General features: G+C 42.2%; 1 protein-coding gene across 1 annotated transcript in view; it reads right to left on the bottom strand.

Moving 5' to 3' along the window:
- Positions 1-16610, bottom strand: part of DNAH3 (dynein axonemal heavy chain 3) — a 213039-nt gene that overhangs the window by 114923 nt on the left and 81506 nt on the right. Inside the window, exons 22-31 of the mRNA XM_028168507.2 lie at positions 15720-15836; positions 14597-14776; positions 13787-13923; positions 11198-11399; positions 9495-9587; positions 7530-7640; positions 3915-4029; positions 1746-1944; positions 385-493; positions 43-156 (exon numbers count right to left, since the gene is read on the bottom strand). Coding sequence (XP_028024308.2) covers positions 43-156; positions 385-493; positions 1746-1944; positions 3915-4029; positions 7530-7640; positions 9495-9587; positions 11198-11399; positions 13787-13923; positions 14597-14776; positions 15720-15836 — 1377 coding nt within the window. The remainder of the gene's footprint in view (positions 1-42; positions 157-384; positions 494-1745; positions 1945-3914; positions 4030-7529; positions 7641-9494; positions 9588-11197; positions 11400-13786; positions 13924-14596; positions 14777-15719; positions 15837-16610) is intronic.

The raw sequence follows: 16610 nt of genomic DNA, 5'->3' as shown, positions 1-16610 counted from the left end.
CCTGTCCAAACCCTCCATTCAATAGCCCAGTAGCAGAGTTACCTCAATCCTGTTGAATTCATCAAAGCAGGCCCATGCTCCAGCCTGGGCCAGCCCTTTGAAGAACTTCCCCATGGCTTTGTAATCTAGACCATCTGAGCAGTTGAAGACCACACACTAGAAAGAGGGAGGATGTGGGCACCATTCAGGATGGGTTTCCTCCCATCTGAATCACCCTGCACCAAGAAACAGAGGTGGGGCTCCCCTCTTCCTGTTCCACTGGAGGAGGTGGATCCCCACTCTGCCTGTTACTCTGAACCATCCTGAACTTCATGCCAATTCCCCTGGACAGGGGTCCAGAGAGGGATGGGAAAAAGAGTGTGCGGGTGGACAGCATTTCTCTACCTGCTTGGCCAAAGCTCTGGCTAGATCTTTGGTGGTTTCTGTCTTGCCTGTCCCAGCTGGACCCTCTGGGGCTCCCCCAAGGTTCAGCTTCAAAGCCCCCATCAGCGTCCTAAGGAGAAGAGAATAAGAACTCAGTGCCAAGTCCTAAGGCACAGGAAAGAAACTTGCTTTTGGTTTATTTTGTTTTGACTCAGACAAGTAATTAAATATTTTTCCCTGATTATATGAGCAATACATCATCATTGTAAAAAGTTCTATTTTACTCAGTGTTGTAATCTCGGCACCTGGTACATGGGTGACACCTATAAGCATTTGTTTGAATGAATGATTGAATGGATAAATGAATATATACTTACTAAATGAATCAAATAAAAGTAAAAAATCCTCATAAACTCCACATTCCAAAGATCACCAATGCCAATGGAATGATGAAAAATAAATATATTTCTCCCACTAGGTTATGAACTCTTGAGTTCAGGACCCACATTTGATTCAGTTCCATATGGTAGGCACAAGATAAATGCTAGAAATGTGTTAACTGTGGTTCCACAGCCCCTTGTATGAGCCTCTATAATTTCAGTTAACACACTTTCTTGTTATCACCTGAGGGTGTGTCTCTCCCCCACCCCATTAGGTTGAGGGTTCCTGGAGGTCATACATCATGCACAGGAAAGTTCAAGAAATGGTTGTTGAATAATGAGTGGAATAGATAAATGAATGAAGAACAGAAATCATAGAACATAGAAAACAAGTGACTGAGGACTCTGAAATAAAAAAAAATACTCAAGTACTATTTTTATAATTAAAAAAATTCCACTCTAAGGAATGTATAAAATCAAAGAAAACTCTAAACATCACAAAATTGACAAGTTCACAAAGTCCAGATTTCTAAAGTTATAAATTCCAAGCAAAGTAGCAAAGCACTTTGCTGAGCACAGAATGGCCATACCTCTTCATCAGACTGGTGGCAGAGCTCAGAGACTCCTTGCCTGGGTCCTGTGCCTGGCCCCTTTTCTACCTCTGGCCATGGGATCTCCAGGCACCATCTTGATTCCTGCCACTGGAGACCCTTCTACTTAAGCACTGTGCCATTTTCAAGGAGAGGCATCAATGTGCTAATTGTTGGTTTGAACACAATAATTTGCATTAGGACTCCTACTGGGTTCTCATTTCTGGCCTAAGGCCCAGTGTCAGTGCCCATCTGTGGGACCATGGTGACGAAGGGAAAAATTGTAAAATCTGAGAAACTAAAATATAGACGGTAATGGTAACAAACTCAAGATGCCCTAACCTTCTTCCCCAGGTTTTCCTTTTGGAATTCTCTATTCACCCTTCGGGTCTGGGGGAGCCCCAGAGTTTACCTGTAGCAGCGGTCAGTGAGGGGCGTAATCACCAGCCGGGGGGAGTTTCCCAGGTACTCATAGCCGTATAAGGCTTCTGTAGTGATCATCTGCACCTGTACATCCTTGGTATCCCAGTAGTAGCGCAGCTGGGAGATCCACTGGAAATCATTCAGATCACAGACACTGTCTTCAGATAGCTTGGCGACCACATCACGAGCTGTGGGGACACAGACGTGGAAACACACACTCGCGGAGCCATCAGCATCCTCCCATCTTCATGGATTCCTCAGAAAGGTTTGACTGAGGATGTCATCAAGGCCACCCCTCACTATCGCGACAATTTTAGGCTCAACTATCCTCCTTGCCCATCCCCAAACTTCAAGCAACATCTGTATTTATGCACTATATAAATTTATAGTATTAGCTACTGTTATCATTCCCAAACTCTTGGGAGGCTGAACCAGAGGGGTTTGCAATATGTAGTTACCCCAAATGCTATCTTATCCCCAGTGTGACCCTTTTGGCCCTGTTCCAGGCCTCTAGATATCCCAGGAGAACACGATCTGCCTTGCCTGATATAGTTAGCAAGGGTAGGGGTCCCAAGAATCCTTGTTAGATGTATTCTTTCCATGAAGGGGGGTGTCTGAGAAACTAACTAGGAGATACATTTCTAGGTTTTCTCCTTTCTGTCATGGGATTGTGAGGCTAATTTAATTTTCTCACAGTGATGGGAGCCCTGAAGTTGATGAGTGGACATAAGTTTATGAGAATCATTCGTTATTTTTTAGGTAACTCACAGGGCAAGTGCTATTGTGATCTCAGAACTAGTAGAACAGCTTGAAGTCAGGATCTCAGAAATATAACTTTGCAAAGGGACACTTCTGTAAGTCTACTGCCTCTCTGTGAGAGAAATCTTTATTACAGTAAAATCCAAAACCCTACAGAGAAGAGTCCTTTCAGAAGATTACACCAGCAGCTCTTCCATTCACCCCAAGGAATTTAATTCCACGCCAGATTCCTGGGAGAACCCAGAGAGTGGTGGCAGGAGCAGGGTATGTGTGAGAAATCCAAGGGGAAGGTGAATCTCAAGGCACTGGGTTGGGGATACCTTCCCTACGCAGTGTATGTTCGTGTGTTTGTGCATGAATGTGTGTGTGTGTGCGTGTGTGTAAACCCAACCACTCTGAGGTATCCTGGGCAGTAACCATGCTTGCACTTATTACTCCTACCAGTTAAATATGTAGCCAGATGAAGATCACATTCTCCCTTCTCGCCTCCGGATTTTATGCTAGTCTATCCAAATGAAATCAGATTGAAATGAGCATCAGGGATTGAAATGAGCATCAGGGAGTTCCCTGGTGGCCTAGTGGTTAGGATTCCAGGCTTTCACTGCCGTGGCCCAGGTTCAATCCCTGGTCAGGGAACTGAGGTCCCACAAGCCGTGCGGCCGAAAAAGAAATGAGCATCAGCCTCACAGAGAGTAAGATGCATGAACTGCCAGTAGGAAGCTGGGTGTGTAAGCAAAAGAGACACTGTTCCCAGGCAACCAGTTTGGTCCAGCCCTAGTTTCCTTGGTGATGATGGCGTGAGGGTGTGGGGGTGGTTTGCTCTATATAAAGACCCTGGTTCTTCTTCCTCCTTTCCTCCTTCTCTCCTTCTCTCTCTCTCTCTCTCTTTTTTAGGAAGAGCTGGAAGGCATCCTCTCTTACCCCTTCCCTCCCTGCATCAATGCCCATTTCCAGTCTCTGGGTTTGGAATCAGACATAAGTTCAAATTACAAAAGCGTCTCTGCTACTTACTAGCTGTGTGCCTCTCAGCAAGTTATTTGCCTCTACAAACCTCAGGCTCTTAATCTGTGAAATGTGTATAAAAATAAGACAATGTATGCCAAGCACTTAGCACAAAGCTTGGCACCAAGTAAGTATTCAAAAATGTTCATTAAGATCAGTACAAGGAAATCGATTCGAGTTGGTAAATCTCAGAAAGGTTGGGGATGGGAGGGGAAAACATAAGATGGAGATACACAGAAGCATTGACTCCTCTCCTTACCCCCTCACTTACTTTCAGTTGGAGAAGTCTCTTCCTAATGAGAAAAGGGACCTGAGTCATTCCATCCAGAAGGGAGAGAGGCAAGCCTGGCAGCTCTTACTGGACCGTCAGTAATGCGAGGGAAACCTCCTTGCTTACCGTGGACATCAATGACGGTGAGGGCCCCAAGGGTGAGTCGAGCCCCACTGCTCAGCTTTCCTCGCACCAGCTGGACAATCTGTGCCATCTGATCATTGCTCTTTTTCAGAAAATCCTAGCAGGGGAGTAAGATGGAACAATGGGTTAAACTGGATTCTCTTCTGGTAATCCCTTTTCTGGAATGACACCATCCACCACCCCATGGTCCAAACCAGACTCCTGGATGTCATCCCTCAAGCTCCCTTTCCCTCACCCCCAGTCATTAACATTGAGACAAATTTCAAATGCATTACGCTAACTGAAAGAATTCAGATTTGAAAGCCTACATACTATATGATTTCATTTTTATAATATTGTGGAAAAGACAAAACTATAGGGACAGAAAACAGAATGGTAGTTGCCAGAGGCTGAGAATAGGGGAAAGGGTTGACTACAAAGGGTATGAGGAAAATTTTAGGGTGTTTGGAACTGTTCTATGTCTTGACTGTGATGGTGGTTACACAAATGTATGTGCTTGTCAAAATTCAGAAATGCACACTAAAAAGGGTGAATTTTACTATATATAAATTAGGTAGTAGGGCTTCCCTGGTGGTGCAGTGGTTGAGAATCCGCCTGCCAATGTAGGGGACACGGGTTCGAGCTCTGGTCTGGGAAGATCCCACATGCCGCGGAGCAACTGGGCCCGTGAGCCACAACTACTGAGCCTGCGCGTCTGGAGCCTGTGCTCTGCAACAAGAGAGGCTGCGATAGTGAGAGGCCCGTGCACCGCGATGAAGAGTGGCCCCCGCTTGCAGCAACTAGAGAAAGCCCTCGCACAGAAACGAAGACCCAACACAGCCAAAAATAAATAAATAAATTTAAAAAAGAAAAGATGACTATTATCTTTAAAAAAAAAAAAAATTAGGTAGTAAACCAGAATTAACAAAAATACCTGAAACTCAGATTAAAGTAGACAAAGGAGTTATGAAAACTAAATGCATGTAAACATGTAATCCTGGATTGGATCCTGAACCAGGATGAGTATAAAAGGTTTCTAGAATAGATAATAATATTGTATCAGTGTTGATTTCCTGATTCGGATAATTGTACTGTGGTTATGTAAGATGTTAATATGTGGGGAATCTGGATGAAGAGTATATGGGAATTCTTTGTATTATTTTTGCAACGTTATTTGCAGGTCTGACATTATTTCAAAATAAAGAGTTAAACAATAAAAATGAATTAAAAATGGGACTTCCCTGGTGGTGCAGTGGTTAAGAATCCGCCTGCCAATGCAGGGTACACAGGTTCGAGCCCTGGTCTGGGAAGATCCCACATGCCACGGAGCAACTAAGCTTGTGCGCCACAACTACTGAGCCTGCGCTCTAGAGCCCACGAGCCACAACTACTGAGCCCACAGGCCTAGAGCCCGTGCTCCGCAATAAGAGAAGCCACCACAATAAGCCCCTGCACTGCAATGAAGAGTAGCCCCCGCTCACTGCAACTATAGAAAGCCCGCACGCAGCAACGAAGACCCAACGCAGCCAAAAATAAATAAATAAATAAATAAAAACTGAAAAAAAAAAAAGAATTAAAAATAAGTGAGACCACCTTAGGCTCATCTCATTTTCCCCACTTTCTTGTTATGGTCTTCTTTGGCAAATGACTTTAACGCTCTGAGTCTCAGTCTCCTGATCTGTCAAATCCCGATAATTATCGCTATTCTTCAAGTGGTTTTGAGGATTAAATAAGATAGTGTATGTAAAGCACTTGGCACAATGTCTGGTGTGAATAAAGCACCCAGTAAATAGTGGTGGTTGTTATTGTTATTAATTATAATATCCATAGCACATAGCAAAAAAAAAAAAAAAAAGCCTTTTTGATGTGTCCCCATCACCCTCAGTGTGTCTATAAAGCCGTTGGTGATGGAACTGCCCCCTGCATCTCTCTTAACCACATGCATTCCACAGCAATTCTGGACCAAACTGCCTTCAGTTGCTGGAATGCACCGTACTTTTCATCGTCGGACTTTTGCACATTCTGGTCTCTCTCTCCTCTCTCTCTCTCCTCTCTCTCTCGGGAGTGCTCTTTCTCCTGTTCTTTGCTTGGCTACTCCCTATTCATATTTTATGTCTCCTCTTAGACACTGTTTTTCTGGGAAATCTTCCCCTCTCTTACTTTTCTCCTTCCTTCCCATGCTTTCTGGATCCCTGTACTTTCAGTATCATAGTTCTATAAAAGAGCCTTTTTATCTCCCCCCACTAGACTGTAAATCCGTGAGGACAGGGACCATGACTGTCTCATTCACCTCTAATTCCCTTTGCCTAGCAGCAAAGTCCCAGTTGCAAAGTCAAACAAATATTTGTTAAATGAACAATGGGTAGATGGATGGATGGATAGCAATTCTGTACCAACACCTTTAGGATGCCAAGGCACATCATTCAGCATTCATTGTACTCCAGGGCTTGAGTGTGTGATGGGAAGCACTCTCCTCTTTTACAGGTAGGAATACTGGGGCACAGAGATACAGTCACAAAAGTCAGAATTTTTTAGTGTTTCTGAGGTTTGAAATGATGTACGTGAAAGCAGTTTGCACGTGTAAAGTGCAACACATCTTTTAGGAATTATCAACAAGAAATCTGTAAAAAGTGAAACTTGGTCAAATACTAATGTTCTAATTTTAATGTATAAAGCAAAATATAGTAAATTAAAATATATTCTAGCCACAGACAATCATATTGTATATAGGGGAATAACAGGAATTCTGATGAGATAATCATGGGAAATTATACCATGGTAAAAATGTTGGGAATGGAGTTACCATGTATTCAGTCAAAAAATATTTATTGAGCAACTACTATGTGCTTGACACTGCAATAACCCCCTGAGATATAATAGTGAGCGAAGAAGACATGCCCCCTGCCCTGTGGGGTTTATAGCCTAGGATCTAAGTACTGAATAATTTACTAGCATCTCATTTAACCCTTCACAGTAGTAAGGTGTGGTGCTACAATTCCTTCCATTTTATAGACAAGGAGACTGAGGTTCAGGTTACGTAACTTGACCATGGTCACATATCTAACAGGTGGAGGTGTCAGAATTTGAACTCAAATCCATCCAGGTCTTGAACTCTCAAGTACAGGCATCAGTGGCAGAGTTAGCTGGAAATATGTGTGTCTGGATCTGAAGATAAGCAGGACCTGAGCATTCTTGGTCTCAAGAGAAAGCTGAAGGAAAAGCTGGAGGTGGGTTAGTGTTGGACTGGAGGTGGTAAGAAGGGATATGGTGGAGGAAGAGGAGAGGAAAACAGGATCAGGTGGCTTCTTGGCCCAGGAAGAAGATGAGCAGTCTCTCTTGGTAGAAATTCTGCCAGGTTGACACTTGGAAGCAAAGGCTGATGAAACTTAGGATACTGCGGCCTAGAATTTCCATCTGGGAAGAAATGTGAGAGTTCTTATACAGAACTCCAGGACAGCCCTAATTCCCAAATCTCTGTCCTGAAGAGAACCCTGCCTTCTGTGACACCATGGGGCTGTTTATTTTTTTGTTTAGAAAAATGGCTACTCTAATTATATGTCATTCAAATCATAATCAAGCTCAAATCTCCTCTACAAGCTTCATGACAGGCTCACTTACCGGTAGGGTCTTTTCAACCAGGGCTTGGGAAACCTCCTGGGTCCAAAAGATGGAGGAGACACAGATAACCACCTGGCCAGGCCACTGCAAGACCCAGTGATTACGAGGGACCTGGGAAAGTGCAGTGGGGCACATTGTAGGGTCAGTTCATCTTGTGTGATTTAAACTGACTTCCTAAAAACATCCACCACCATCTTACCCCCTCAACAAAAACAAAATTCATCCCCAACCTCAGGGGCTACAAGGCTTGACATTTCTGGGATTACTGATTTATGTCTTCCTCCCTGAATTTTATGAAAAAGAAAAGGATCATCACCAACAATTTCATTAACTCTGTCGCCTATAAGTTGTCACTTGCCATCTACCTCTACAAGGATTAAGTTATGACCTGCTGCAGCTGCTGACCTTCAACACCCCCTGCAAGGAGTTCAGGGTGGAGATCAGGAATGAGGCACTCTGTGCTCTGGGAAAAACTGGCAGAACAGGTCTTCAGATAATTGGATATTTTCAGGAAAGCATTTTATGAGCCCAATTCTTGTATCTCCTCATATCTAGAAAAGCATTAAAACCCTTCATGGTGACATCTGCTCCTCGTGGCTAGCAGCAACCTTCACGAGACTAGAAGAAAACTTCTGCAAAAAATATGTGACGATTGCATGTACTTCCCCTTCACCAAAATCACATATATACTGACCTTCCCCCCTACTTCTTTGGAGCATTTTCTGAGAGATATCTGAAATGCTGTCTCCCAGTCTATAGTCCTCATTTTGCCCCAAATAAAACTTAACTCACAACTCTCATGTTGTGCATTTTTTTTTCAGTCAACAACTCCTTTCTTTCTTTTTTTTCTTTAATGCTCCCATCCAGGGATTTTACATAGTTATAATCAAGGTGTTGTTCAGAAAGTATTTATATAACTACTCCTTTTGATAGCTACATAACACTGCAGTACTGCCCCACGATTTTCTTAGCCATGACCGCCCTAACTTTTTTTAACTATAGATAGGGAAATTATAGCCTGAGGGCCAAATATGGCCATATCTGTTTTTGTAAATAAAGTTATATTGTAATACAGCCATGCCCACTGTTGAACCCATCATCCAAGGCTCCTTTTGTATTAGAAAGGCAAGGATAAATAGTTGTGCCTGGTGTATATTGCCTGCAGAGCTGAAAACATTTACTATCTGGTCCTTTACAGAAAAAGTTTGCTGTGTCTGGCTACAGATGCAATTGCGTGAAATAACTTCATACAGGTAGCCGTTTTTCTTTAACCTAATTTTTTATTTGTAATATATCATGGGACAAAGGACTGGTCTTTCATTTACAAGGCAAATACTACTGAGAGGGGCAGCAGGGTCAGTCCTTGGTACTTTAGTGGGAAGGTGTTAATTGAATACCCCTTTTTTTGATGGAAAAAGTCCTGGGGATAGGGGTGGGGGCCCCAAAGTGAGAAGCACCTAAAGTAGAGGAGACCAAATATCTAGTCTGACAACATTAACCTTGCGAGGAGCTGGCTAAAGAGTAATTGCAACAGGTTCTTTTCCCTTAGGCCTTCTGTTATACAGGTCACCTAAAGCTTTGGGAGCTTAAGGAGTTGTGCCCTTCAAGGCATGTGTAATGTTAATAAAAGCCTGGGGCAGGGGATGCTTAATTGGGAAGGGGCTCTAAATAAACCACTTGCCATCAATTATTTTCACAGAAAGCCCTGGCCCACAGCAAACAAAGGGTTCTGGCTCACAGGCTATGCTAGTGTCAGCTGCTTCTAACTGCAAACGTTTTATATTCAGAAATATATACATTGCCCCAGGATTTACAGGGAAAGGAGAAAGAGGCACAGAGTGGTCAGGTGTTACTCAGCAGGAGAGGGGTGGGTTTTAGCAGAAGACAGGCTTCCATTTAACCTTGTCCCCAAAGTTCTTGTTGGTGTACCAACACCCTGGCATGTGTACCCCAATTTTCATTTACCTGGACATACGCTTCAATCCCAAGTCTAATAACTTCCTGCATACTGGCAAGCATCATCTGTTCCACCTGCTGGAGCCATCTTTCCACCATGCCCTGTGGGTTGAGACAGACAGAGAGGCAGTGACAGTTAGCCAAGCCTGGAGGGAGGGACCATGGGCAGAAGCCAGCTTTCTCTCTGGACAGGGCTGGAGGGAGGCCAAAGGTTTGCACACCTTCAAGCCAGTATTCTTTAACTATTGGTTTTACACTTATTTACTGTATTCTAAGAAGTGTACGTCTCAAAAAAGGGGCAATAGGGAGTTTTTAACATGCACTTCTTTCATATCATATTCTGGAAGACAACTGTAAATAATGTTATTTATGTCTCTCTCAGGAGACAAATGACAGATTTGCACTTCAGTTTGAGAAATAAAATATTGCCTCTGCCATATCAGTAATCAAAAGATGCTGCAGCCATCAGTGACTGCAGCCACCACCTCCCAAAGGGAGCTGGTGAGCCCTGGGGGAACTCAGGGTGAGAAAACACAGGATACTGGCCCCAGATAGCTGACGTGCATATCAAAAAAATGATTTCAATGAGCCTAGACTTTTGCATTTTCCCATCCATAGAAAAGCACTAAATTCCTTAACTTGAGGTATCTGGTTTTCTTAAATTAACAATAATCTTTTGAAGTTCAGACTACCTGCCCTTTGTTGCAAAACTCCTATATATCTCCCCTCCTTGCCTCCTCCAAGCAGTTTTCTCAGGGTTACTTGAGATGCTGCCTCTCCAGCTTGAAGTCCTAAGAGTGTCCGCTGAATAAAACACAACTCTTAACGTTTAGGTTGTGCATTTTTAATTAGTCGACAAGTTCATAAAATAAATTGCTCATTTCTAATTGAACAGTTCTAATTCTCGCATTATTCCAGTGGTCCCCAAACTTGGCTGTGCACTGGAATCATCTGGAGATCTTTAAAAATTATGGATGCCTGACTCCCACTCCCAGACATTCTGATTTAATTGGTATGAGATGCAAGCAGGGCATTTGGATTTTTTAAAGCTCTGCAGGTAATTTGAATGTGCAGCATATTATTCAGTGTTAGAATTTCAGGAAACTGTACCTGCTGACCTCAGGTGCTTGTGAGCTAGCTGGTGTCTGGTTTTAAGGTATGATCCCTGGTTGTTGCAACTTAAATGTGTGGGTGGCAAAAAACAGCAAGGCAAGAGTGCTTGTCTATTTCTACGCTGGGGTGCTGTCATGTTCAGCAAGAGTGGAAGTAACTTACATTTTACTCATTTGATAAGGGCACATGTATGAAAAATCTGAGTTAAATGGCATTAATTCCATGAAATATTATTGACCTTTAAAAACACCTGCCCCATCTGACCAGATCTCTTTAAACTGGGCTCTGCTCATGGGGATTTAAACAGCATTAGTTGTTTGGATCTGATTCCTGCTGCTGCCTCCACATCAAGTTTGGTTGAAATCCTTCCACAAATTTAGGATGCCATGTGAATTGCAGTATAATCTCCATCTTAGAGATGAGCAAGCAGACTCAGAAAGATTAGTTCCCCAAAGTCACCCTGTCATTAAGTTGTGTAATCTAAGTGTTCCACACCCAGGCAGTCTGGAACCAGAGTCCAAATGCTTAACCAACAATCTGCCTCTCTCTGTTTCGCTCTGTTATGACGATAAGAACCAAAAATGGGTAAGTGGAGTTACTTTGGCTTGAGCTGGGGAGATTTTCTGTTTGAATGGAACGATTTCTTTTTCTGAGCTAATCATGCCCACAATCTCCAGACTGTCTGTAAACTCCAGCTTGGCAATTCCTTCAAAGCACTTCTTCAAGTGTGGTTGAACTCGGAGGGGGTCCTTTGTCTCTGACAAGATCTCCAGCAGCTCATCATTTGATAGGAAGAAGAACCTATTGCAAAGCAAAGGAAGATGGCTACTGGAATCTCTTCTAAGAGCTTCTTTTTCCAACAAGGTGATACTCCCCAACAGGTAGATGACACTCCCGTGAACGCCAGCTACTTCTAGAGTCTTATCTGAGGCCCACTCCTCTTCACCATTTTTCATCTAGGGCATAGAGGGTGGAGATGGTTTTGACTTAGCAAAAGAAAGGAAGAAAGCTGGTATATGTGGATTTTATATGGCTGGGAGAGAGCGGTTGCTACCAGGTGAAAGAAACCTGGATAGAGCAGTGGTTCTTAACCTTGGCTGCACTTTAGAATCATCTGCAGAGCTTATAAAAAAATTTCCAATGCCAAGGTTCCACTTCCCAGAGATTATAATATAACTGATCTGGGATTGGGTCTGGGAATTTGTATTTTTAAAAATCCCAGGCGATTCTAATGTGCAGTCAGTGTTGAGAACAGCTGGGTAGGAGGAGAAAAGACTTCCCTTTCTTTCCTTATCTCCAGAAAAATGTTACAGGTGGGAAGTAAGAAGTGCATGTTAATAATGAGCCTATTCATGTGCAGAGGGCTTTATCATGTTTTATATTAGAGGTAATAAGATAGCTTCATTCTCTTGCTTATACCCTAAGCAACAACAAACCTTCAGAAAATGTTCAAGGGACAAACCTCTACTGTAACCACTAGGTTTTAAGTTCCATAATGGAGGGATCATATGATGATGGTTTTCACTGTATTTGGTGGATTACAAAAAGACCACAATATTTGCAGCTTCTCTCTTTAAGAGGTGGAGTTTGTTTTCACATCTCTTGAATCTTGGCTGGGTCTGTGTCCTGCTTTGGCCAATAGACTGTGGCAAACATGAATTTGTACTAGTACCAAGCTTAAACATCAAGAGGCCTTGAAGCTTCCACTCTTGCTGCTCTTGGGAACCCTACAACCACCACCATGTGAATAAACCCAGGCTAGCATTCTGGAGGATAAAAGACATGTGGCCCAATTATCCTCACTGCCCTGGTCAACAGGAAGCTAACCACCAGACAAGTGACTGAGGCCACTGACTGCCAGTTGACTGTAGTCACTTGAGTGAGCCCTGATGAGACCAGAAGAACTACCCAGCTGAGCTCAGCCCAATCTTCCAACCCACAGAATTGTGAGCTAAGTAAAATAGCTGTTGTTTTAAGCTTCTAAGTTTTGGGGTGGCTTGTTATGCAGCAAAGCAAATTAATACACTATAACTGCAGCACTGAATGGGTAGGAATAGCTCAATAATTATTTGTTGGCTGGTTGACTAACCAATATCTAATGAGGATGTCAATTTCTCCCACTCCCAAGTGAAATTCAAATAGCTGACCTCTATGGATTCATCATGTAAGATAATGAATAAGGCCAATGGCCGTAAGAGTAATAATTAATATATCTGTATAATTTAAAACTAAAATCATTATTCAGCACTGTATTTTCAAGCTAAAATTAATTTAAAATATGTGACTATCAATAACATTTTCAAAGTGTTTGTTGAGAGTGTTTAATTTTATTCCATAAAAATGCACAAAGAAATATTGAGATACTTTGTGTATGTGTTTAATTAACTTACGGAGAAAATGAAGCTCAGAGAATTTAAATAACTGAGTGTCTTACCCAGACTACCTGAATTTGAATTCTAGCTTGTTCTTTTACCAGTCTTGTGCTTTTTGGCAAGTTACTGTTTGTTTCCTCATTCGTAAAATGGGGGTAAAAATAATGTTAGCAACCTCATAGGATTATTGTAAGGGTTAAATCAGATAATTCATGTAAGCACTTAAAGTGGTGACCTGGCATATGGTAAATGCTGTATGGGTGTTGGCTATTATTCATATTTTTATTAGGAATAACAGTAGTGGGTATAGGACTAGAAGCCCAAATTTCAGAGGTCTCCTCTTACTAAGTTTTGTGCTTCCAAATCGAGGTTCTTTCCACTATTTGTGCTATATTTGTGTTGTCCAGCACTGAAGCAATTAGCCAAATGTGACTATTTACATTTAAAAAATTAATATTAAATAGGTTAAAAATTTGCTTTCTAAGTTACACTAGCCACATTTCAAGCACTGGATAGCCACGTGTGGCTAAGGACTCAAACTGAGGTCTGTTTAACTCCAAAGTCCAGGCTCTTGAGTACTATACCCCTCTAATTGGGTATTTGACCATGCTGGTTCCATTGGTGTCCATTCAACCTCACTCTAAATAGTGACCGTGAAGACACGCCTTACCCCTGAGAGCTGTCTTTTGGGGAATGGAAAACCTAGAAAGAATATGGAATAGATGGGTAGAAGCTAACTCTCAGTATGAAAAAATGTAATTCTACCTATATATGCGTCAAGAGGGCAACTTCAAGCAAGAGAATGATACTGGATACCTGGGGAAAAATAGTCTCTTCTTCTCCAAGTAATCATTCAGCCCCTTCTGGATGTCCTCCAACAGAAGGTTGGCTTCTTGAAGCCTCTCAGCCATCCGTGGTTGGTCTGCTGCTATCAGAACCCTGGTATCTTTTACCTAGGTTCCATAAAAAAAGGTGATAATCATCATGGGGTTCCCAGATTCTGAGACTGGTTATTGTAATGAGTGTGCGACCAGCCCATCAACTAATGACCCTCCTACCCTAATCATCTCCTAATCCCACAAGGTTGACTGCTCATATAACATGACCCTCTTCCTCTGGCCATGGTTGACTGGGGGTTGGGCACCTGAAACCAACGAAGCCAATTATATTTTAACTTCTGGGATTGTGGAATTCAGACCACGACATTCTATACTAGTCTGCGCTGGCCCCTTGAACATTTGTTAAACAACTGAGTAACTGAATACAGAGAATTATCTGAATTCTAAAATTATTCTCGATGTATACAAGCTTTATTGCATTATCGTGTAACAAATAAAATCTTATACCTCGTTAGGAATGAGAGCTAAATTATCCAAACTGCTAATAGTTACCTCTACAAAGGTGGGATCTCAAAAGGCGTCTACTTTTTATATTTCCTATTTCCATGTTTGAATTTTTAATAACAAATAACTTTTGAAATTAGAAAAAATTTATAAAGATATTGAATTTGCAAAAATCCAGTTTACTAATAGGTTTCAAGGGACATGGCTGCATTGCACAATGAGGAGCATCTGTACGGCATCCCACATTCCTGATGGTGAGATGTGCTAGGTAGTAAAAACTCACGGCTTGGGACATGAGTGATTTCCAGTAACTGTCAATGACGGCAAATTTCCTGCCCTCTTCTGGCATCTGGGCTATGATGTCCTCTGAACTGAAGATTGGTTCCAGGTATAGCCAGGTGGCTTGGCATTTTAACCAGGCATCCAAAATTTCCTGCACGCGAACTAGCTTTTCTTCCCAGTTCTGCAAATTTAGCATTTCATATCTGAGTCATTAACATGCCACTCTGCATCACAGACCCACCGACAAATTGACGCATTCACTCATTCACTTGTTCCACAAATACGTATTGAGTGCCCGCTATGTCCTGGTCACTCTTCTAGGCAAAGTGGATACAGCAATGAGAGAAAAAAACGAGTCCTTGCCCTCATAGAGTTCTTTTCCTAGTGGAATAATCATAATAATAACAAAAACAACAACAATAATATTTATAAGGCTTACTCTGTGACAAGTGATGGTCTGAGTGCTTTATGTATGCGAAACCAATTTAATCCAACAGATTTATGAGGGAGATATTATTACAAAGCTCACTTCACAGGTGCAGAAACTGACATACAACTAATTCAAGTAACTTGTCCAAGGTCATACAACTGATAAGGGGCAGAGTCAGAATTTGAACCCAGGCAGTCTGGCTCAAGTTTGTGTCCTTCGCCTATCCCACTTCTACAAACAAAGAGCAAAGGAGGCCAAACCTCATGTAATTTACATTCTAGATTACTATAGCCCGTAAGATACTTTCCAAATGTATTTTTGTTTGGTGCATTCAAATAGTCTCATCTTCTCTTTCAGCAGACTGTTGCAAAAGCTTCTGGCAGACTGTTATAAAGGCTTACTTGGATGGTTATTGCTTTCAGTCTTTTGTTGTGTTTTTTTTTTTCTAATCAAGAGAAAGTGAGTTTCTTTGTTAATTGGACTTAAAAACCTTCTTCCGGGACTTCCCTGGTGGTCCAGTGGTTAAGACTCCGCTCTTCCGCTGCAGGGGGTACGGGCTGGATCCCTGGTCAGGCACCTAAGATCCCTCATGCCACACAGCCAGAAAAAAAAACAAAAAAAAAACCTTCTTGCTCCTCCAAGAAACCCGGAGCTAACGGGCCATCACAAAACATTCAACCTCATTTCCTCTTACCCGGCATTCTGCTTCTATTGGTTTGACAAATGGAGAGCCACACATGGTCTGGGTCTTTATCACGTGATCATCAAGTAGCAGTTGAATGTCATCAACTGCACACAAGATGCTTGTATCCTGTGAATAAAAATGACCACCCCGTCAAAATCGCAAGACCTCTCCCCCACAGATTTTTATGCTGATCCTCAAAGTCCTCACAGCTCAGATCTCCACCCTTGTGGGACACTATGTCTTGTAGGAGGTGGAAGTTTCTATTTTCTTCCTTGAAAATATTCTTAAAGACTTTTTTACCTCCTTTGCAGAAATCAAACACGGTCCAAGCCTAGACCTGCAACTAGCATCTGTTTAGAAGAGGAAGAGTTCTGTCCCCTTCCCTGTGTTCCTGCTTTTCTGTTCACTTGTTTTCCCAGTTCTCCCTCAGGTAGAATCAACTGCTAATCTGGTTAGGTCTAGACCTTTGGTTCCCAAACCGTGTGCCCCAGGGCACTGCAGCAAACTCACAGCAAATAACTGTGGTTATTTTAAAACAAAATACAAATGTTTTTCTTTTAATTTATATGCACTTTTTCCCAGACCTTTGTTCAGTTGATGGGACACAAATACTTAAGTTGTTTGAACCCAATTACTTCATAAACAAAGCTGTTAAGTATTTCTTTTGGACTAGGGAAGGGAACCATTTAAAAAGTACTCAGATACCAACAGCACTGTGAACCAAGAAAGTTTGGGAACCTCTGACTAAATAATTATTTGGCCATATTTTACTGGTAGTTAGGGTTACTGTGCCTTAAAGGTTAGCCCCTGTAGATGGACTTTTCCTCCTGGGCCATGTGGCAAGAAAGCTGATAAGGGTCTGTCCCTTTGTGGTAGGTCTGGTCTTTCTTGCTCTGTTTT

Source organism: Balaenoptera acutorostrata, chromosome 15 (assembly GCF_949987535.1).
Source record: "Balaenoptera acutorostrata chromosome 15, mBalAcu1.1, whole genome shotgun sequence".
NCBI lineage: Eukaryota > Metazoa > Chordata > Mammalia > Artiodactyla > Balaenopteridae > Balaenoptera > Balaenoptera acutorostrata.
This window is presented reverse-complemented; position numbering and strand designations above follow the sequence as displayed.